This window comes from Enoplosus armatus, chromosome 19, assembly GCF_043641665.1.
Source record: "Enoplosus armatus isolate fEnoArm2 chromosome 19, fEnoArm2.hap1, whole genome shotgun sequence".
Taxonomy (NCBI): Eukaryota; Metazoa; Chordata; class Actinopteri; order Centrarchiformes; family Enoplosidae; genus Enoplosus; species Enoplosus armatus.
The window spans coordinates 1,767,171-1,790,089 of record NC_092198.1 but is presented as its reverse complement, the minus strand read 5'-3'; the positions used below and the strand labels follow the sequence as shown (position 1 = coordinate 1,790,089).

At 41.6% G+C, this 22,919-nt stretch overlaps 1 protein-coding gene across 1 annotated transcript in view; it reads right to left on the bottom strand.

Annotated features, from left to right (window-relative positions):
* Window positions 1–22,919, bottom strand: part of col12a1b (collagen, type XII, alpha 1b) — a 107,147-nt gene that overhangs the window by 51,764 nt on the left and 32,464 nt on the right. Inside the window, exons 17-30 of the mRNA XM_070926287.1 lie at window positions 22,526–22,675; window positions 22,206–22,325; window positions 21,854–22,018; window positions 21,358–21,504; window positions 19,854–19,993; window positions 16,214–16,343; window positions 14,863–15,008; window positions 12,887–13,016; window positions 11,816–11,952; window positions 9,912–10,041; window positions 9,479–9,618; window positions 7,197–7,340; window positions 5,342–5,470; window positions 1,052–1,181 (exon numbers count right to left, since the gene is read on the bottom strand). Of these exons, the coding sequence (XP_070782388.1) occupies window positions 1,052–1,181; window positions 5,342–5,470; window positions 7,197–7,340; window positions 9,479–9,618; window positions 9,912–10,041; window positions 11,816–11,952; window positions 12,887–13,016; window positions 14,863–15,008; window positions 16,214–16,343; window positions 19,854–19,993; window positions 21,358–21,504; window positions 21,854–22,018; window positions 22,206–22,325; window positions 22,526–22,675 (1,938 nt within the window). The remainder of the gene's footprint in view (window positions 1–1,051; window positions 1,182–5,341; window positions 5,471–7,196; window positions 7,341–9,478; window positions 9,619–9,911; window positions 10,042–11,815; window positions 11,953–12,886; window positions 13,017–14,862; window positions 15,009–16,213; window positions 16,344–19,853; window positions 19,994–21,357; window positions 21,505–21,853; window positions 22,019–22,205; window positions 22,326–22,525; window positions 22,676–22,919) is intronic.

The following is a 22,919-nucleotide window of genomic DNA, read 5'->3' as shown; positions in this document are numbered from 1 at the left end:
AGTGTAGAGGGTGTCGGGCTGCAGGCCTCGCAGGAGGGTGGTGGTTGTGCCCGCAGACACTGTTTCCTGAGTTTAACAACAAATCACACGAATGAGCTGACAGAAGACAGAAGAACAAGCATGACTATGGAAAGTCGCTTAGTGGTAACAATGGCAGCGTCTTAACTCTCCCGTGCAGTTACAGGCTGGTTGTATCCAGCACGCACGACTGAATCGAAGCTGACGTTTCGACTTTGTTTTGTAAGAAACTACGAACAAGCAGCTGAAACATCAGGCCGAGGTGAAGACAGTGTTTCCTGTTTCAGCTTTCTTCACAAACATTTACGGAGGAACACATTTTTGAGCGGACGTGTTCAAACACAGGTGAATAACTTGGCTTCAGGTGAAACGCTTCACGGTGCCAAAGCGGATGGTTGTCCTACCAGTCCTACCATGCTCTCAGCTCCTCCGGCGGCGGGAACATAAACGACTTTGTACTCCTTCACTCGGCCCTCGGCGGGCTCCCAGCGTACGTTCAGGGTGGTCATGGTGGGGTTCAACACCTGCAGGTTCTTCACTCCACCCAGAGGCTCTGAGGGAGCAGAAATACAGGTGGTGTTTATTTACTCCTCTCAGTGAACTGTACTCAGGTACTGACTTCACTTTAACATATCTGTTCTGGGAGATTTTAGACTTTTTGCGCCTCCACATCTTTCTGAAAGCTGCAGTTTCGGGTTTTATATTCAACATGAGATAAGCTTATGAAATATTACCATCACAATACTTTACTTTACTTCCTACCATGCTTCTTTCTCTTCTCACGTGAAAACCATGTATCTCCCGAACATTAACTTTTCATGAGCTAAGAAAAACTAGATATTTTAATGTTGGACTTTTACTTAAAGCATGCTCCACTGGTATTACTCCTTTTAGTTTAGTTTGTCTTCTACCACTGTTGAATACAGAAGTTGCAGAAACGGACATTTGATTTTAAACTTAACGAATTGCCCTAAAAAACACTTGAACTATATTATTTGAATGTTTTGGAGCTCCTGTGACATCCGAGTCTTACTGGTTTGTCCTTCGCCGGAGATGTCTTTGCTGATGCCGGTGGAATACACGGAGGCCACGGTGACGGAGTACTGAGTGTCGGGCTCCAGCTTCTGCAGGATGATGCTGGTCTTCTTCCCTCCAACCTGCGTCTGTTCACAGGAAACAAGTCAGCAGTGAGAGTCGGAGGCTGAAACGAGTGGCTGAAGCATGACCAGCAGACACTTCTCTAAGTATAAAGAGTATAAAGTCATGTTGTGTACAGAAGGGAAACTTTGTCATTAGATAATACAAATATAAAGAATAAAAATATATGAAATTGTGTAACGAAGGTGAAATGAGCAGAAAAGACTCCATTAAATCAAAATAGCTACAAGAAGCAACTGAATATCTCTAAATCTGTGATCACTTATCCCTTCTGTCATCGCTAAGTCTTCCAAAAACTAAAGTGAAACTCTAAAATGCCCAGTAATTCGCAGTGTGTCATGTTTTGGAGACTGATCCGCTGTTTTTTTTTTGAGGACAAAGTCAGCAAACTATTTACATTATTTGTACATGAATAAGTTAAGTATTTCTCTGGAGGGGAATCCAAGCAGGCCTGTGGGAGATCCTGAGCAAACATGTCTGCAGTATATCATGAGATGGACGCGACACTGTAAACACATTCAAAGAGGGTATAAACAGTTTGCCTGGTAGCTAAGAGATGAATGACAGAGGGTATCACATCACATTTACATCAGTATTTTAGGTATTTGGCTGAATTTGTATTCTGAGAAACAAGCAAAGACTGGCTGTCCTGCTCGGCGGCTGCTCGGGGTCTCTTTCTGTTTAAGGGATGACCTTTTAATCATGAGGGAACTGAACTGCTCACTCCATAACACTGTGTTCATCGTAGAAGCCATATCTTTATATAAGTATTACTGTTTTTTTAACAACAAACTAAGGAATGTTTCTATTTATCTTAAACATTAATACTCAGGTCAAACTTTCATTATCGTCCCCCTCAAATTAAAAGAACTTCTAGTGAACATTTATTCGTTTCTTTACTTCATTGGAGGGGAAGAGGACCTATTTTGCTGTAAACCGTGGTGATCTTTTCTTGCAGCAGAAAACAACTTTTAAATGTGTTGGAACATAAATTCTGTTCAAACATGTCTGATAACGTATTAACATCCAGGTATTTTCCAATTAAAAGTCTCCATTCTGCAAACACTGTTAAAAATTACTATTGAAATAAATATATTTTTTACTATCTTCAGAGTTAAAGCACTTTTAATGAGGTTGATTATTAAAGGGGACTATTTCCAGCGGCGGATGAATCCACATGTGGTGCTCTAGTGAGTATTTGGAGTCCAGATAATGATGTGTGTGTTCATGGTGATGAGGGAACATGTCACCCGGTGACACGGTGAGGCTCACTGATGAGTTTTTGATGTTTTTTGGGTCTCTTCATGGGATTAGTGGACAGTAAGACAAATACAGAATACGTCCAGACTTTAAAAGTTATAATCAACGTCGGCCTGCAGACTCTCTCAGGGATTCTTCACATGTTCATCTCTGTGTGTGTCCTGCATGATTTATTCCACTGTGAGTTACAGCACGACCACCTCAGTCCAAAGATATCATTCTTCTTCTTGACTAGGCTTAATAATGTAACACGCAGCATCAGCACAGAACTGGACCTAACAAACAGTAGTTTTCCATACCTTTCCATAATATTTACACAATTCCCAAAGTGGACATTTACTGCTTTTCTACATTTTTCGGAGCAGAAACCCTGAGCTCATCCTGCACAAACAAACATCCTGTCTGGTTTCATATGACTGATGTTAAAAACAACAAGCCTGCAGACGACAACACGACACCAGATGCTCTCGGCCTTCTGGTGTACACATCTGACGTAGCGAGGGGATCAGAGATCCATTAGACAGATTTGTGCCGCTGACATCATGATTGGACCCTGACACACTGTTTGGGGGAACACTGTCATAACATCTCAGAGACACAATAAAATGGGTAACTCACTCAAATTCTTTTCATACAGCCCACAGTTTCCTTTCAAGTTACCTTCCAGCGCTGATCGCTGTTGAGTCATCGGGCAAGAATGCGAGCTTGGCGGCCGAACGCACGACTCCTCAAACTATACAGTGGAGCTGCAGGAGGCCGTCACAAACCGAACGTCAGAATACGACGAGGGAGCTCAGAATCACCGGAAACGTCTCTCACTGAGTGCTGAAGACCACCAGGACGTCTTTGTGCATCTCAAGAGGGAGATTTTAAAACTAAACCCAATTTGTGCCGTAAATGCTGATGTTTTTGGCAACATCTGCTCCCTGATTTGATACTGTACCTGAGTCCGTTTCTTCCTGTTCTGCATCTGTACCGTTTTCAGCTTCTGCTACTCGACTATTTCCATTTTGGGAGACTCCATCGGATTTCAGAGGAAATATTGCTGTTGAATAAGTTTTCTTTGACTGTACTTTTGCATCGATTTACATATTTAATTCATCATGAGACACGTAAATATAAAACAATAATATCTATCTGGAAGCTTTACTCTCCTGTCTACACTGCGCTCAGAGGACATCTTCTAATTGATCTCCTGTGTGAATCCTGAATCCACATCTTCTTCAGTCGACACACCTGAAGTTAATTTATGTCAATTGTGTCATTTAAGTGTCTGTGTTTTCCTTTTACTTCCACACCCTGACAAAGTGTCATGTCAGATATCAAAGGTGTTACCTTCGATTGTCTTTCTTTGTTTGCATTTGTTGTGGCCCTAAACTCCTCTAAAAGACTCTTTTTTACTATAAAACACACACTCCAGTTTTCGTTGACTTTCAAACATTATCTAGAGGAAATTTAGAAGTGAAATATTGTGAGTTTTGGGAGGCAAAAAGGTTCATTTGTCCAAAAAGACCTAAAAGCATGGAAACCCCTGAGAGTGGAGATACAAGGTTTTAAAAATGAAACCTGAAACAATAAGTGCTTTAACTGTGAAAGTAAAATGTTAGGACTTTTCGCTGTAATGGAGTTTTGGCACTTATAATAATGGTGCCCTGTGTTATGAACTAAATATCTTAAACATTTCTCACTTCAAATGATTCATAAAAACTACACAAGCCTTTTCTTTCAGCTTCTTTCCCTGCAGAGTTTCATGTCTTTTTTTCTGATTTGGACTTCCTGACAGTGAGTCTCCAGAGGGAGAGTAAACTTCCCATCATATCAAACAATTCATAATTGATTTGTTTCTATTTGTGCACTGGGACTCGTATTACAAACTCTTCTGACAGATTTAAAGCTCTCCGTCATATTGAGATATTCATTGATTTGTCATCGAGTGGCTGAAGCACGCTGGAGACGTTCCCAGTGGTCAGAAAGCAGCCCAGCCGGCACCACCGCACCCCCGAAAAGAGTAGAACAAAACCACTGTGAGACCCTACCAGGAAAATCCACCCTAAAAAGGAATTCAGTCACATTGTTCCTGTAATCCTGGACAAACAGATGATACCCAGTGTGCATTCAGTTTCTGGTAAACCTCAAATTTACAAAACGCTCCATGAACTGAAGCCAACTTGGGTGTAAAAACTTAGATAAACATTTTAGAAATCTCCGAAGTCAATCTATTGTTCAGTGTCAGTGGAGCAGCTCCAGCTTTGGTCTCTTGATACGATGAAGAGCCAAGTGGTTTTGTATGTGTGTGTTTTTAGAAAGACTGCTGCTCGGTTCACATTTACATTATATTCACGGCTAAAACATACACTAGAAATGTTATTATTATATTGAGGGTAAATCAAACACATTTTATTTTCCAGGAGAATAGGGAGGCTAATATAATAAATGTACCGATATATTATTTTAAGTTTAATTGCCAAAAAAGACCTCTGAGACTATTTCTTCCATTCTACACTGTAGCTGCACCATCATTTATATTCTATTACTTTTAATTCACTAAATTAAATTATATTATTATTAAATTATTATATTATATGAATTGAATTTTCTTTCTTGTGGTCTTTTATGTTTCATTGTATTGTTTTAAATGTGTTTCTGTCTTTTCAGCACTTTTAACAGCCTTGTTGTTTGAAAGTTGCTGTATAAATACAAAAAACAATAATTAAATATTCTTTTTGATTCTTCTTACCACATTTTAATTTGTGCAAACAGGACAAACTACGGTACCTTTCTTTAGGAGAAATGAAGAGACATTTTTGTGATTTACGTATGCTGATGATACAATACTGTATTTTTACCTAAAAAAAACTTATTTTAGCATTTATTTTAAATACTGTAAAATGAGCAGTGATCTTACTGAGAGAGGCTCGCCTCCAGTGACGGGTTTGTAAGTGATCTTGTAGTTCTGGACGGGTCCGGGGGCGGCGTCCCACTTCACCGTCAGCGTGGTGGTGGTGGCGTTGAAAACCCTCAAGTTTCGAGGAGGCTCAGGAACCACTGGGAGCACACAGATAAAACCAGTGAGACACACAGAAAAATCAGAGCATCCTGTGTTTGATAAGCGATGATGATGGTGATGGTGAGGATGATGGCAGTGATGGTGACGCTCCCACTATCCAGCAGGTCACAAAAGCTAAACGGGTCAATTTCAGGATGAAAGCAGGGTGATGAGGTTCAAAACAGGAGCAGCGGTACGGTCAGTGAAGCTGTTCAGAGCAGGGCTGGAGTTCAGTAACTATTCATTCCGATCATTTATCTTAATAAGTACTTTTTAATTAATTACATTTAGCAAACCATCGTGCCTGCAAATTCCAAAATGTCCCTTCAGCATTTGGGATATGCGGGTAACAAATAACATTTTAAGGGTATAACAAGAAACCTGCAGGAGGCACTATAACAGATTTTTTATAACTTTTTAGGGGGAAAAATAACACATTTTAAGAATATAACAAAAAAAAGTTTATAATATTAAATTTGGACAGCCTGTATAGCAAATTTTATAATTTAACAAAATAAAATGTAGTGTAGAAAGTTTTTTCTCACTGACCCCCCAACCCTACAGCAGAAACACTGTACAATAATGCAACAACATGCAACAACATGAATTTGATGACTGAGGTGCACATTCATATTAAAGAAACAGGCACGATAACACTGATGATGAACACTGATGAAGGATGACGGGACGATGATGATAAAATGACGTTACAATGTGAGATGAATGAAACTGACAAAATGGTGAAGGATGGGGGAAAACAAAATGATCGACAAAGTGGAAACAACAACAACATGGACGGAGATCTGTGGAGGATGACGTGTCACAGGTCAGTTTTCACACTTCTTGCATTTAAAGCTCTGAATCTACGTTCACACCACAACCTACTACACATCTACTGCGTCACTGGAAGGGTTTGCCTAATTAAAAGCACCTGTACAAAGATATTACAGTTAATTTCAGTAAAATGATGGTAATCTATAATTAGTAAACAATAATGCACAACTAGGTGTCCTGATATGAGGAAATAATAGACCAGGCGGCAAACAAATTCATTATTCTCTATATCAGGCCACTTCAGAGTGCGTTATCATGTATATAAAATAAAAACAAACAGGAAACTGACACATGAATGTTGTGTTTTCTACTTCTACTGACTAATGAATTGACTGGCTTTGCCTTATTTGTCAGTTATTTAAACCGTTTGTGCTATGGTTATTGGGAGCCTCACTTTGGCTGCGCACTCATTTAAAACCGTCGATGAACTGAGTAAAACTTTGTTTGAGTACAATTTTAAGCGTTTTCTGCCTTCGTGGTATAAAAATATTATTCAGCTAAACTGTTCTGAAGCAACAAGACGATGAAACGTTTCTCTGGTTGCAGAAAAATCAACAAATGTCACTCAGGTTCTCTAGTTGCTGGTGGTGTGAACGCACAGTGAAGCACTGAAATGCACACACATGCAGTTAAGAAAGAAAAAGTGTGCTTCCACCAACGCTGTCCCTTTATGATCCACATTACCATTCCACACAAAATCATCAACATTACAATGAAAAGGAACCTGTCCTTCTCATACGACATACCCTCCGGAGCCTTTAACACTAGAAAGAGACGTTGAGAAAACAACAACGTTATTATTTCAATGCGAGTTACATCTGAGTGTAAAATATGATGGTTGTGTTTTTGGGGTCTGGCACGGCGGCGGCGGCGGTGCAACGGCTCGCTTACGTGTGCGCTCGCTTCCCATCAGGTCCTCACTCTCCGACTCGTCGGGGTAGATGGCCGTGACGGTGACGGAGTATTCAGTGTCGGGGTCCAGGTTCTGCAGAACGTGGGAGGTGTCATCGCTGTTCAGGATGGCCTGGTGACGGAGACAGACGGAGAAGTAGTATGTCAACAGTCTTTTCTGTCATGATGTCTGTGTGGAGCCATCGCAGCGATCTGCGACATGATGAACTAGGTGTTAGTTGTGCAGTTGGAGACCCTTTGCAGTTCGTCCGAATAGCTTTTACAATGACAACTGCAATTATTAGAGGACGAGTACAGTTTTTGTAATGAAAACAGAAGACATCAAAAGCAAGTTGCCTTTGGAGTGTTTAGTTTGTATTCGTATGATGCTTGTTTTTCCTTCAAACTCCATTCTTTTGTGTTTGGTGCTCATTAAACTAAAATTTACAGAAGTAACTACGAAACAGCAAGATACAAACTTCGAGCCTTAGAAAGAAACAGGTATAACTCTGCAGCTTGTTTTCAGAGTGGACTGTGACATTGATTTACTGGTGTTTATGTTGAGTCAGTGTTTCATGCTATATAGCACTGATTTTGTTTTTAAAAAGATCTGCAGATTTAAATTATTGACTGGTAAATAAGGACAATAAAGTTTTAAAAAGCTTTATCCTGCAGATTTACCCTCATGAGTTTCATTTAAACCCAACCACTGAGACCAGATGCATTTTCATTGTTTTCATTGGTCAATAAAGAAAGAGATCAACTCTAATTAACAACCTGGTACTGATTTCATTGACAGATTTTTGTGCTGGGTGTACGTTGGGTGGAGCCCAAAAACAACCTTGGAGGAAGGAATGGAAGTATAACGAGAAGAAAACAAAGAGAGCATTATTGTTGCTTCAGCTAAACTGGATGTTTTTACTTAAGTCTTGGCATCCACAATAACTACGTTTTGTGAGGCATGTCAGTTTAAGGGATCTGTGAAACCACAACGGATCATTCTTGTGATCTTTTTTACTTCAGTAATAAGAAAAATCTTAAAGGACAGTTCTACGGCATGACTGTTTCATTTTGCATTTAAACAAAACCATCTCGAGTTTCATAATCGTAACTTAATCAATCCTCCTTGAGGAGCAACTCACATGTTAGAGAGGCAGTACTGCAACAGGAAGGTGGACGGTTTAAATCCGGACTAGTTAAGAAAGTCTGAGCCGCCGTGCTTCAATGCTCTTAACTTGAACTCGGAGCTGTACAGCTGTATCTGAGCTCAACCTCCAGTTTTAATAAGAGGAATGAAATCTGTGAGGCTGCAGGCGAAAACCTTCACCGCTGGTTGGATTCTGTGAGGATGAGGCAACTCAAACCAGATGTTTAGTGTCACTGCAGACAGACGGAGCTGTCCAAGAAAAGCTCATTTGCATATTTCAAGAGACAGCACTTGACTGGATTGTTTATCCAGCTGCTGAAGATGCATTTTTTTGATAACAATTAGAAATGTAAAGTGGACAAAACAAATCCAGATACAATGTGGACACAAGTCAAGATGCCTGTCTTGGTCTAAGTAACAGATGTTGACTTTTCCAAACTCTCTAAAACCTCAGTTTCCCTAAAATTAGAAAACACTTTGAGAGGGTCCACCTGTGCATAACGCACAAAGATTTACAACATTTATAAAAGTGAATGAGTTAAACTTAGATTAGTTGACTAGTTAAGGCGGGAACAGGTTTCTCCGGGATGCACATAAGCGAACAAGCAAGAGGGCCGCTCATTCATTTATACTCTTGTTCTTTTATACTTTTACATAAAACTTGTAACACATTTACGGCTTAATAACATCCTTAGTTTAAGTGTATTTTGGCTGTAGATGTTGAAGGGTTTAGTTCAAAGGACTTCAGCATTTCTTATATGTTTGCAACTACGTTTTGATTTCCTACCTTCCACGTATCGTTGAACAAAATGAATTTCACACTGGCTCAAACCTTTAGGAGAATCTATCACGTTAACAACAACAAACCAATCAGAGCAATCAGAAAGGTCCTGAAAACAACATTGTAAATGGTTGTTTTCTTGCAAAAAAAAAGACCCCAAGCCTTGTTGGAGCTTCCCAAACTTCTTGAACCAACATCAGCAGCGTTTATTGTTTATTTTGGTCTTCAACAAACTGCTCCGGTCTTTGTCCTGATCTGGTCTTCGAAAGGCTGCATTTGAAAACAGACCAGAGCTGAAAACTAGCATTTAAGAAGCAGTCCCGTACCATACTGGCAGACTTACAAACTGGTAGTTGGATTCCCCCTTCTTGGTCCAGCCGATGCGGTAGAGGTCCACGTCCGGGGCTCCATGCTCCCAGGTGGCTCTGAACGAGGTCTGGGTCACTTCAGAGAACTGCAGGTTCTTGGGGGCAGGAACAACATCTGTTCACACAGACAGAAACAAGAGGGAGGATGTGTTGGTGATTAAGAGGACGTCTGAGAGATGAGGCAACAGTATGTGAAGACTGTTTACTGCACTTTGTAGGCCAACATGTGTGTGTGTGTGTCTTTGTGTGCTTGTATGTGTGTTGATTGACGTGTGTGTGTGTGTGGTGTGTGTGTGTGTGGGGTGGGGGTGGGGGGGGGGGGGGTGGGGGGGGGGGGGGGGGGGGCTCTGAGATGTGAATGAGTGAGAGGAAGTTGCTTAGAGACAAACATAAAACACAGATTCAGACCTGTGATAGCATTTCCGAGCATCGGGGTTCCAGGTCCCTCGTCGTACACCGGGGTGACGGCCACATCGTATTCAGTCTGGGAGATGAGGCCGGACAGGTCCAGGGTGAGGATGTCACCGTTGACTTCAACCTGCCGGTAACACATGTAATTATCAGTAACTAGTAGGATTTGTTTTCAAATGTGTCACCTGTTCACAGCAGCACAGACTGATGAAATGCCATCAGACTCGGCACAGTGTTTAAAAGTTTCTCCGAGAGGTCACACTTACAGGAATTTGGCAACTAACTGCAGCAAAACTTATTTCTATTTTTATGGTTATCATTTTGAATAATGTGGCATTACACCATGGCCACTGAAAATTCTCAATTCTGATTGGCCGGCAGTATAATATTTCAGAAATAGCTACTTAATGGACCTGGAGGTGATTGTTTTGCCACGTGCGAGTAAAGAATGAATTTTTAACCTCAAACTCCTTCCTTATCAGCTAGATGTTACCAAGCAAAGCCAATAACATGTTTGTTTATTTCTTAAAAACTACATCAGCAGCTTCGGTGTGATTCAGAGAGTTTTTAGACAATTGTAAAGTTTTATGTGGAATTTGTATATTCAACAAGACAAGAAGAGATAAATAAAACGGTATATTTGTAAGGTCGGAGAATATCAGGGCAAAGCTTGATGTGTGAAACACTGAGACGCGTCTCCTCAGCTGAGTTTTCCATTTCAGGGGAGAGCTGAAAGCAGCAGCAGAGAGAGAAAAACCTCAGCAGGCATTAATCCAAAGTGTGGGCTCCTGCTATAGAGACAAGAAGCCGTCAGCTGTAATCCTTAAGAGGAGTGGAGCTGGTGCACGTCATCCATCACAACTTTCTGGAAACGTCTCGCAGGTGTCCACGGACGGCACCTTCGGCCGTCGATTCATCCCAGACTGTTTGTCCTCCGCTGACATCCAAGTGAGAAGTTATGAGGACGAAAGCGGTGCCGGGACGATCCAGTCAGGCTGGGCTGACGGCTGACGGCCTGAGCCAGCGCTCTTCTGCCAGCAGACTGCTTCTCTCATAAAGATCAGCCAACAAAGTGGAGCTGCTGCTCCGCCGAGAGGCCGGCTGTAACTCTTGACTTGGTCCTGACTTTCTTTCCCAGAACGAAAGATCTCACTGCTGACTAAAGCTTCACCCTTATGAAGCTCTTGGTGAGGTTTTATTATTTAAAGCCACCTTTGAATGACCTTACAAACAATACAAACATTTTCAAACAAGCCACTCTACTGTGAGGGAGTAACAACTGATACCTGCCAATAGAAAAGGTCACAGCTGTACATCCCGGCTATACACATGAAACTGATTTAGGCTATTTAGATGATACTTTCAAAGTTGGAGAGCGTTTGAGCTGCACAATGAGGACAGGGGAGGATGCTGCCAGGCAATTTTAATGATTCCAAAACAAACAAAACCTACATCCATCTTCGCTAAAGATTTTCTTGCAAATCTGCAAGTCTTTCATAATCACAGAAAACGGAAAATGGAGCTTGCTTGTGTTCAACTTGCTTTTATTTTATCTGTTGGGCACAGTTAGCTAAAATCAAACGCAATGTTCATTTTTGAACATTATCATTTTCATCGATTCATGCGTTAAATAATTTAAATTGTTATAAGGTTATAAGAGCTGCAGGTGTCTTTACGGTTTTATCTGTTCAACAACCCAAAACCCAAAGATATTCAGCTCACATCGATATAAAAGCAGCTCATCATCATATTTGAGGACCTAATTTTAGTATTTTAGTATTTTAGTAACATCTGCAGTTTGTTCATGAAGTCTGTACTAAAGGGAGCTAGTACCCAGGCAGTGTCTCCAAGTCATCCTGTAATCCTGGAGGTAACACAACAAGACAAAGCCTCAGTTTTACCTCTTTCAGGTCTCCTTCCTCTGGTTTGTAGGTGATCGTGTACTTGCGGACTGCTCCAGGAGCAGCGTCCCAGTTGAGCCTCATGGTGCTGTGAGTTACATCAGTGATTCTCAGGACTCCATTAGGAGGCATGGGCACTGAGGGAGGACAGGTAATGGACATCCGTTAAATCTTTAAAAACAGTATAAAAACATTTACGATCACGGCATCACTGTCGATATCGTTTGTCAATAAGACATTAAAACATGCTGACGGACATGGTGGGGCCAAAACGTACCGAACAGCTGAAAAACAGACAGTTTTTAAATGCTTCTGCTTTGGTTATGCTGTTGTTAAGTGCATCTGTTTTCTATCTATAAGTTCTCAATCCAAAATATAAACTCCAGCATGCAGGAGATGTGATCCAGCTCTTATAAAACATCTGCTGACATGAAAATAAAACTCTAGTTCTAACATTTTCCTCTAAACCTTTTCTAATAAAAACATTTTAAAGGATGTAAGTTTTGGTATCTTGCAAACACAATGCAGTGAACACAACCTGACAATTACTTTTCCAAGTATGAAAAGATGTGTTCAAATACTTTCTAACATTTCTTGATGATCAGTAATTGTGTTGTAGCCCGATATACAACTCCCTGAAGACAGAATGAATCCCATTACTTGAGATAAATATGAATATGATCACTATCTGAGTGAGGACACCCTCTTTGACTGGAGGCTAATCTTCAGAGCCAATGTTACGCAACGTCTGTGTATCCTGAGGAAACAGGATTTTTTAGAACTGGGTTATAAAAGCTTAAATGAGCCTCTAATATATCTAAATTTATCAGGTTAGTGTGGAAGTCAAGAACTGAAAGAAACTGTCAGGAACTGCAAATACACCAAACCATATTACAGGAATGCTGCAGCAGCAAATGTCAGGCCAGATCAGGGTCCAACTTCCTTCAGGTCGCACCATAGAGCCCCAGAGACAGCAGGAATCTGTATATAAGGTCTTTTGCTCCATATACCAAGAAATGCCTGCAGAGCTAAAACTCATGTACAGTAAAGCATCAGTTAAGCATTACATACAGGTGACGCCTCTCCCCTCCAGAGGGTCGCTGGCAGCCTCTCCGTACAGCGCATAAAGTGAGATGGAGTACTCTGTGTTGGGTATCAGCTGCACCAGCTGGACGTTAGTTACATCCCCTCCAACACGCACCTGCAGAGAGATGGAGGGGAACGAAGCGAGGAGGAAGAGAGAGAGGGGTGGGGGCAGATAGGGGGGGAGAGGAATGTGTAGGTCGGACAGCAGAAGAGACGGGACTTTTTTTTACTCAACAGCTGGTAAACAGGCGGGACTCTGACTTGTGACTTCTAGTGCTTCCAAACAAACTGTACACGATAACGCTAAAGATGTAATGACGTTATCAGTGTCATGCCAGTGATTTATGTTTTAGCCCAATTTATTAACCTTTAACTGGAAACATGCTGCGCTAAAAATGCACTGTAAAATGATTTTAATCAGTATTTCATGTCAAATGATTACTGTTGATAAATAATGCAACGCTCCACTTCATCATTTTGAGGTCCCGATTCACACACGCATATTTTCCAGTAAAGACCACCTCACTGTACATTAAATCACCCCTTTTTCCTCTGCTGTATAATTGCACATGTAGGGTAACACCACAGAGGCGTTCAGCTCCACCCGTACAGCATCTGTTCGGTTTATATCATCCTGATGACTTCAGGCCATGAGCTAATCCTTCCCATTACCCAGCGTGTCTGAGGGCTCTGCTTTTTGTAGGCCTGGCCTGAGCCGCGCTGCTAAAGTCCACTTCCTGTTCTGTGAAGTGTTCATCGTATCGCCATCTGGAAGCAGTAAGGCGGCGAAAGCAGAAGCCCGCTCTTATAAAATCAATGTGGAAATGCTGAGCGCACAAATTAAGATGTGTGTGAGTTTGTGATGTGTGTGTTCCTTGGTGTTGTAGTGTACTTGTGTTGCTCACATTGTGGGGACAAAACACTGGTCCTCCCAGGTAAACCATTACTTTTCAATGTCGACGCTTGTTTTGGTTTTTCTTTTTCGGTAAGGGTTATGTTTCCCTCATTTGGTTTGTTATTTTCTGTACTCTGTATTCCTTCCACTCTATCCTCCTGATATTTCCTGATATGTCCAGATCTATTTCTTCAGGCGTAGCCCAGGTGTGACACACAATCCCACAAAGACTTTAGTTCACTCCCATTGATGGGAGATGATGTCTTGCTAGTTTCAGCTAGCAGGGCAATCAGCTAATGTTAGTCGACCAAAGCTACTGCAGGAACCAAGATAAGATAACGGGACAAAGCTAACATAAACGCAGTAAGACTTTGCAATAAGCAAACCAACATTAACTAACAGGGCATGAGGCTAACATAACATTATCAGGGCTTAGCTACAAGCAAGACAACATCAGCTTTAGCTTCTTGTTTTAGTTAGTTTGTTAGTTTAGCTTCTTAGTTGGAACAGAGCTAAGCTACAACTATTCCATCCTCAGCTAGCAGTATGAGGCTAACATAACATTATCAGGACTTAGCTACAAGCAAGACAACATCAGTTAACAAGCCATGACGCTAACGTGACATTAGTTAGTTGAATTTATTGTTTTATTTTTTGTCTTAGTTTAGTTTAATGTTTCAGTCAGTAAGTTAGTTATTCTGGGTTATTGTTTTAGCTAATTGTGTTAGTTAGTTATTTAGTTAATTAGTTTAGCTTCTTGTTTTAGTTAGTTTGTTAGTTTAGCTTCTTGTTAGTTGGAACAGAGCTAAGCTACAACTATTCCATCCTCAGCTAGCAGTATGAGGCTAACATTAACATTAACGGGGAAAAACTACCGGCAATCCAACACCAGGGCATGACACCAACATGGAATTAGTTTAGTTAACTGGTAGTTACTTTAGCTTAGCAGAGAAAGGCTACTCTATCCCAGCTAGGCCAGAGACTCCAAGAACCAATCTGTTTAAGCAGATGTCTCTGAATAAGCTTCAAACTATTTCCCATGTTGAAAACGCACACATTACTTTACCTCCTTCTCCAGCTGGGGCTCAGTGGCGTTGATGGGTTTGTACAGAAGCATGTAGCCTGTGGCACCAGCCGCCTCCTCCCATCTCACCCTCATGGTGCTGGAGGTCTCATCATAAACATTCATGCTCTTCACTGCTGACAGGGGCACTGAGAGGACCAAGACACACCGTCAGATCAAGGAATCACTCAATGTAACACCAGAAACATTCAGTAATACCTTTTAGTAGATTAGTGTACGTATTCAGTGATTGAAGTATCTGAAGAAGAGGAAGAGCAGCTGGAGATTCTTTGGACCAAATGACTGACTGAGTGGGTCAAAACATATTTTTTTGATATTCATCATTTGGAGGAGGTTTGGCTCAGAAAAAGGATAATGATACAAACACATGAGCAACATCAAGGTCATATTTTACAAAATCTCAGAATGTCCCAAAGAGATCATAAAGTTTAGTACTTTTGATGTGCAGAATATTTGGTATCACATGTCCAGTGATGGTTTCTGGTTTTTTAAAGAATATTTTATGAAGGTTTTTCTTTTTTTTTGTGGCTTTATTGGACTGCAGTAATCGAGGACCCCCCCCCTCCCCAAACCTCCAGCCTTTACAGACTTTATATGTGAGCCACACTGACAGACTGCAGACTGTGTTGTCAGAAGGACATTATGACCTAACTGAGAGTTAGTTTAAAAAGACGGCAGTAAATGAAGCCACAGTGATCTAACGGCTGCCGGTGCCATCCAACAGAACGATCAGTTATTGTTTTATGACAGCGGGGAACGGCTCATTGTAAAAATCAGTCGCACATTTAAGAACAAATAAAGCGAACATTAAAGGACAAATGAGCAAATAAAAGCGCTTAGAGCCATGCACTTAACACTCTGTTAAATGATATCAGTTTATTTAAGATATACGCAGCCCTGATGAAAGACTTTTTAACTTGTCTTTATGACTCAGAGTGATTCCCACAGACGAGCACCAGCTCACAGCATTGCATCAATAGGACGTTGTTTGTGTTAAGCAGTTTTCTGCCTCAGATCAGACGCTAAATATATGTTGTATAAACAGAGACGTTGGAGCAGATCTCCATCGATGTGTGTGAAACAGGATAATGAGCAGAGAAATCAAGTTGTTTATCTCACAAACCATAGGGAAGAAACAGAACGCTTTCCCGATGATGCTATCTGCCTTTAAAGCTCCTCTTTAATCACGTCTGTCACTCTAAAGGGCAACCAGTGTCTTGTGAAAAGGACCTCCAACATGGAAACTGAGCTCTTCTGTCATGAGGCGAAGAGGAAGTGGCGAGGGGGAAAAAACAGGAAGAGGAAGCTAAAGAGGTGAAGAAGAAACACTTACAGGTGGTCTCGGTGCCCTTCAGAGGCTCGCTGCTCTCCTCGCCAACCACGGAGTAAACATTGACGAGGTACTCGGTCAGGGGGGTCAGGCTTTCCAGCACTGCAGTCGTCACCGACCCGTCGACCAGCAGCTGAAACCATAAAGGACTGGTAATCATACGTGGGCAGTAATCTGACACATTTTTTAGGATTTAATCCAGACAGGTAACAATTACGACAAAGTTCATAAACTCTTGACTATGAAGGAGCCAAAGACTCCCGGACCCTGCCGACAAATCTGATTCAGAAAAAAACCCACCAAGGTGAGGAGGCAGCAGAAGTCTCAGACTGTGTTACAGGTGTTCAGACTTATTGTTACGGCAAAGTCCCATTTCCCATTCCCCACATCCTTACAGGATGGAGCACTTTTTGTTTCAGAAAACCGATAATGAAATATGACTTGAACTGACTCGAGTCCATCGGAAAGGACACAGGGTAGGTTAGGAAGTTCCAATACCCAAAACAATTTAAAGATAGGGATCAATAGAGATTAAGGGTGGGTATCTGCTGAAGAGCTGAACACATGGTGGTCAGTGATCAGATTTTTCCTCAAACGTTTCTCTTCTCTTTGGCCGATGGCTGGTTGTCCATTCCAGGCATAAATTTGACTCAACTTAATGTAAAATACAACATTAATGTCACATCAGATGATGAACACAGCAGAGCAAGCACTTTGTCAGCTAATGATTATGTAAGTTTGATATGTGAAAAAGATTTGGATGAAAGTCGCTGCTCTGATCTCTTTTGGCGATCAGTTCAGCAGCATCTGTCAATCAGTGATTGGTGGAGGTCCAGGTCTCGTATTTTCACCGTTAGATGATTATAGACTGTTAAGCCGAAACTATCGTTCATGTGCTGGTGGGAAAGTCCTCATGCGGGACGTCCAACTTGGCCGCTAAACATGTCGCATTCCTGTGCTATTCTGCTGGAAAATCAAACCCAGAGGAGAAATGACAAACAAACACAAAGAGGCTGAAGCTTCACGAGCTGGAGGAATGTTCCGTTCTACGCGAGCTGCCAAAAACGTCCCTTTTATCACGTTATTCATGTCTGTAATTGATTAATAATTAATTTCTCAAAACAAGTTGATATCTGTTGGGAACAGGTTGAAATATTCGTCTCATTCTTCACTTGTTTTCAGGAAAAGGTTTCCAATACAGACGGCGAGGAAACCATTTTTGTAGCGTGGTTTGTGGAGCCTCAGTTATCTGACGACTTTGCTGAGTAAACCACGAAACAGTTTTCTTTACGTGTCTCAGCAAAATCTGTTTACACCTAAACTTAATGCCAAAGCATGCAACCCTATTTTAGCCTTTTTAGTATTTTGCTGGGGAGAGCGGAGGGCATGACTTGCAACAAACGGCTGGAATAGACGCAGAACATTGCAGTTACACGGTTATTATTCCACCAACGACTCCTAGCTGACTTTTGCCTTTGGATGAAATGAATGATATCCTTTCCACGCACAAAGATCAAATATTATGTGTCGTCTTCATTCTCCCTGACAACAGACATACTTGGAACCAGTCACCTTTAGTGAGATGATACCTCAGATTATAACATGCTGATGTAAATACAAAAACACTGATGGCAACTGTTTAAGAATTGAAAGCAGCAGTAGATTAGGTGACGGGCACATAAAGACCTGATCAGGACTTGAAACACAAGGTTTAGGGCTTGGAGGTGACTCGAGACTTGTTCTAGGTTCTAAGTTATCCAGACAACTCCTTAAACTTTGGAACACTTACAATGACACAAAAACCCCAATTCAGCTCATTGCTCATCGGGTCTATTTATCGCACATATTTCTACTCTCCCTCATGTATAAATATTCCAGGTTTCACAATGAAAAGTGTTTCATCTCTTGGCCGCGTGCCATTCATGGCCTCAACCCTGACCCTCTTTGTGTCTGGCTGCTTGTAATTTAGGATTCCCCTCTCTTGTTGCACTGGTTGTAAATCACTGGCGATAGGATCTGCACTAAATACCCAGCATGTAAATATCACATATCTCATGTTGCTATGTTCATACGTGCTCTACAGTCCAACGTAAACAGACAAAGGAAGAGAGGGAGAGGCCGTACGATGAGGCGTCTCGGCCCAGTGTGAGGTCCATCACGTTAAACTAAGTGGATCCAGTGGAAACTCTGCTCAGACGAGCCCGATTATAATCACACCGGCTCCATCTGACGAGGGCCAATAAAAGCACAAAGGATGGAAAAGACCCAGCGCTCTGTTTTTTAAGACGGGACTGACAGGAGGTTAAGTGTAAACTAAATGCAGGTTTACCAAAGCAACTGGGATCCAGATTTCAGACTCTGAGGGCCAAGTACACAGGGCTTTGAATGAAAGCCAGACCTGGGTATTTGGAAACACTTTGGTTTTTAACCTGTCTTGTGAGGTTAGCCACATAGGACTACACATACCAGATTATTAAAGAACAAGGGGGGTTTAAGTGTCAATTAGTCTGTTTTTCTGTGACTGACAACATGTCATTATCTGAATTCACAGGAGGTAGTAAAACTCACCTGACTGGTATGTTTCACAGATATAAACAGACAAAAGAGTTGTCTGTTACAGTTTAAACCAGGTCTAATGGGAGCCAAAGGGAATTAATAAGCAAACAAGATGCTATTTGATATTCAGGATGTTGTCCAGCACTCGCAGATGGTAGACATAAAGTTTCTGAACCAGGACGCACACTGGGCAGATTCCTTTAATGATGTTCTATGAAACAGACCAATTATCTGAGTCTTTTGACCATTTATACCTGGAACAATAGAGCACGACTGATCCCAAACAACAGTGATATAACCAGCTTTTTATATCTAAACCAGGTTTAAGATGTGAGGGGGAAAACATCACATCCCTCTTTCCTTATTGGATTACTGGAACTATTTTGTCTTATTCAAAAAGCTGCAGACAGCTAGGTTAGACATTTTTCACATCTTTAAACAAACTGTATTATAGATGTTTCTCTCTTTGTAAATCTCTCTAATAATGTGTCTTAAGTTCTTCTGTTTTAGCTCCCTTTATTCCAAACTGTGAGAGAACTGTTATATATAAATCAACTTGTCTTGCTTTGTGACTTCCTACTGTTGTATTTTCTCGTTGCTTTTACCATCATCTCATTTTGAGTTTTATCATTTTGTTTGCCTTTTAGTTTTTAAATTGTCACATGATTTTGATTACTATTATTAATTGCAGTGGCAATAGCATTAAACAGTATTCATGTTTCAAAGGATAAGATTCTGTATTTTTGATAAAAAGAGACCAAAACCAAGAATGTTATTAGTTATTAGTTATTAGTCCGTCTCCTGTCTGAGGCTCTCAGCTCCAAGCCCATTGGTTCCTTCTGAGGGTGTAAATTAAGTTATTACTAAGTTATTTCCTAAAACAGCTGCTCACTGTAGTTTTTTATCAAACAAACAGGAAGAAAAAGTGCATTTGTTGGGGACTATTTTCAGCTGCGGATTCATCCACATTTGGTTATTCTTGTGGTTCTTGTGGTGAACACGAGTTTAAAGATCTGGTTTCAGCCGCTGGTTTAGAGATGCAGCATGACTAACAGAGACCGCTGGAGGGGGAGAAGCTTTATCTCACCTCCTGGGTGGGTCCTCCGTCTACAGTCATGTAAGTGACGCGGTACTTGTCGACGGGGCTGCCGGGCGCCGTCCAGGTGGCACGGAAGGAGCGGTGGGTCACCTCCGAGGTCACCAGGTTGGTGGGCGCCTCCAGTTCACCTCCTGAAACGTACCGAACAAGAGCTGGAATATGATCCGACACGTCAAGTATTTCACACTGTGAACCCTGCCACCACAAATCTGCCCCGGTGGCGTTTGCCCCTCTGGCAGTGAAGCTGTCGGCCCGCTGTATATTTCAGCACTTCTGACAAAGGCTTTCTTTAAAAATGTTTTTCTCTGGTTGAGCTGCAAATCTTTTTTGTATTTCCTCCTAAAACTGATTTACAGACAAAAAGTATTTCCAACGTGAAAGTTTCCATCAGACGCTTGGATCTGTGTTGCGACATCTTTTGATGGTCTGAAATAATCGAGGTTGTCAGGCAGACTTCGAGTCAAATTTATCGATCTGCATTTTTTGGATCTGATCTTCTTTTATTCTATTTTTAGGAGTAGAATTGATTTATGATTAACAAAACACTTTGTTCTCATCTAGAGATCACAATAAATGCATAATTTGTACTTTCTACTTGTCAACAGTCACTAGTTTCATCACGCAAACGGCATAAAAGCAGCTGTGCTGAAGAAGTTTAGCTGATATTAATGTCTTTACTCGTCCTTCATAAGCAGAGCAACTTTCACGCCCTCGAGCGCCTGTTAAACCAAATGAAAGACTGTAGTAAAATTTCAAAAATGTATGGTTGTTAGTCTTAAACACTGTGGCTTTGTAAATTCCGGAAAAGTATAATTTTCTGAAGTTTCCTTCTGACCTCCAGCACCAGTAAGTACTGAAAGGTGTAACTCTGACTCAGCGGTATTCAAAGAAAAAGCTGGAATTACAGCTGTGAGCAGCAGCGGCCTTCTGAGCAAAGTAGTCATAAAACCTGAAACAATTCATCCTCACATGAAGGGGTTTTATATCTCAGGTGTTTATAGCGCCATCATCAGGAAAATAAGTCTGCAATCACTTTAGATGAAGCCGCAACATTTTTATTCATTTTTATTCACGGGAAGTGGAACTTGCAGAATTCATGAAGAACTGGGAACAAGTCAGCAGTGTGTGTGTTAGTGCAGCTTATTGTTGCCCAGCACCTGAAAACATGTACGGATGTGTGTGTGTGTGTGTGCCTCCTCATGAAGGTTAAATGTTTGACAGAGGACGTATATAAAATGTTATCACATAAATCTGGTACACAGACAAAATGTGAAACGCTCACTTTATTTCTATCTAGTTTGTTTTAAATGTTCTTGCTGTGGAAAAAAAGTATTGTCATTCTTTGATGAATGAAAGAATATTTTCTTATGTATTAGACTAATAGACCAGAATAACCAGCAGAGATGTCTTACTGCTGCTGTCTGAAAACCAGTCGATTCTTACACCAGTGATACCAGTCTGATGATGATGCAACAGGCGACTCTTTTCCTACCTGGGCCCTTGACGCTGTTACACAGGTTGACCGTGAGGTCGTCAACAATGTCCAGCAGGAACCGGAAGTCGTTGACGTTGTACATGTGAATGTCGTCGGGGTCGGAGGCGATGGACCTCAACTCGTTCTCGTCTGCGTTCTTCACACCTGAGAGAAAAATGTACCGTCACAACTGTGCCTGAAAAATGACCCCAACCCCATGTACTTTACATACAAATATATACTGTATATCCCCGCTGAGCATCTTCCAAAGCTCTCAGTTCATTTCAGTATGCTTTGAAAATCAAATTCCAGAGACATGAATCAATCAATCAATCTAAATCAATGGTCTGGTCCTCTAACTGTTAATACTTTCATGTGACAAACTCGAGAAATAAATCTTTTAAAATCATGTTAATATCATCTGATTCTTTTGTAATGAGGTGACATAGTTTTCCGTGTTCACATGATATAAACTGCACGTCTCAGCTCATCCTTGCTCCACAAACACACTCACCGACCGCGTAGAGCTCGATGCCGCTGTCTCTCAGGTTCTGCGAGTTGTAGACGATTTCGTCCTGAGACTTTCCGTCAGTGATCAGGACGCCAATTTTGCGGGCGTCGGCACGCATCCCGACGTTGGGTCTGAAGTTGTTCTGAAGGATGTAGTTCAGAGCCATTCCTGCATGACAGGAACACAGAGTTTTACAAAGTATTCAGACTGTGAATTCTGTTTTTTAAAGTTTCTGTGGATGTTTTGGTGGATTACTTCTAGTTTTCCTCAGCTAACGGACCCTAGTTTGAATCCCAAATTGGGGCCTAGATCAGGTGGAGCCTGGTGTGGATTGGACAAAGTGCTGTTAACTCACCTGTCATGGTGTTGCCTCCTTTGTACGGCAGGTTGGCGACGGCGTCCATCAGGGACGCCTTGGTCGGGTGGGCGTTCAGGTGCCACTCTGTCTTTGGGTCTCCACTGTACTGAGCCAGACCTGCAGAAAACACACAGCGATGTGTACAAAAACAAAACAGCAAAGACACACCAACCAACACACTATGATGCCAGTTATACAGATTCACCAACAGAAAAAGAAGGGACAACCTGGTGAACTCTCAGTAGTACTAGTGATGGCTGTAACAGTATTAGTAATATTAGAAGTAGTAGTACAGGTAATAGTGGTGAAAATATTACCAATCTGGACTCTGTCAGGGCTGATGTCGAACACGCTGACCATGCGAGCGATGAAGTTGCGGATGGTTTTGAAGTTGATGCGGCCGATGCTCCAGGAGCCGTCGACCAGCAGCACGATGTCGGCCTTCGCTGCGGTCTTACACTTAGTGTCTGCAGAGAGACGGGGGGGGGGGGGCAGTGAGACACCTGGTACACAGACACCCACCACGAGCGTCCGTCCAGATTTATGTGAAGCGTTTGAGATGAAGGTGTGTGGGGAAAGTGTGAAAAGGCGAGAGGAAGGTTTGTGGGGTACATCAGAGAGAGGTGAGGAGCAGGAGTACGTCACAAAACTCTCACAATCACAAGTGGAAGATGTTTATACAGCAGAAGGTTTTACACAGCATTATGTAAC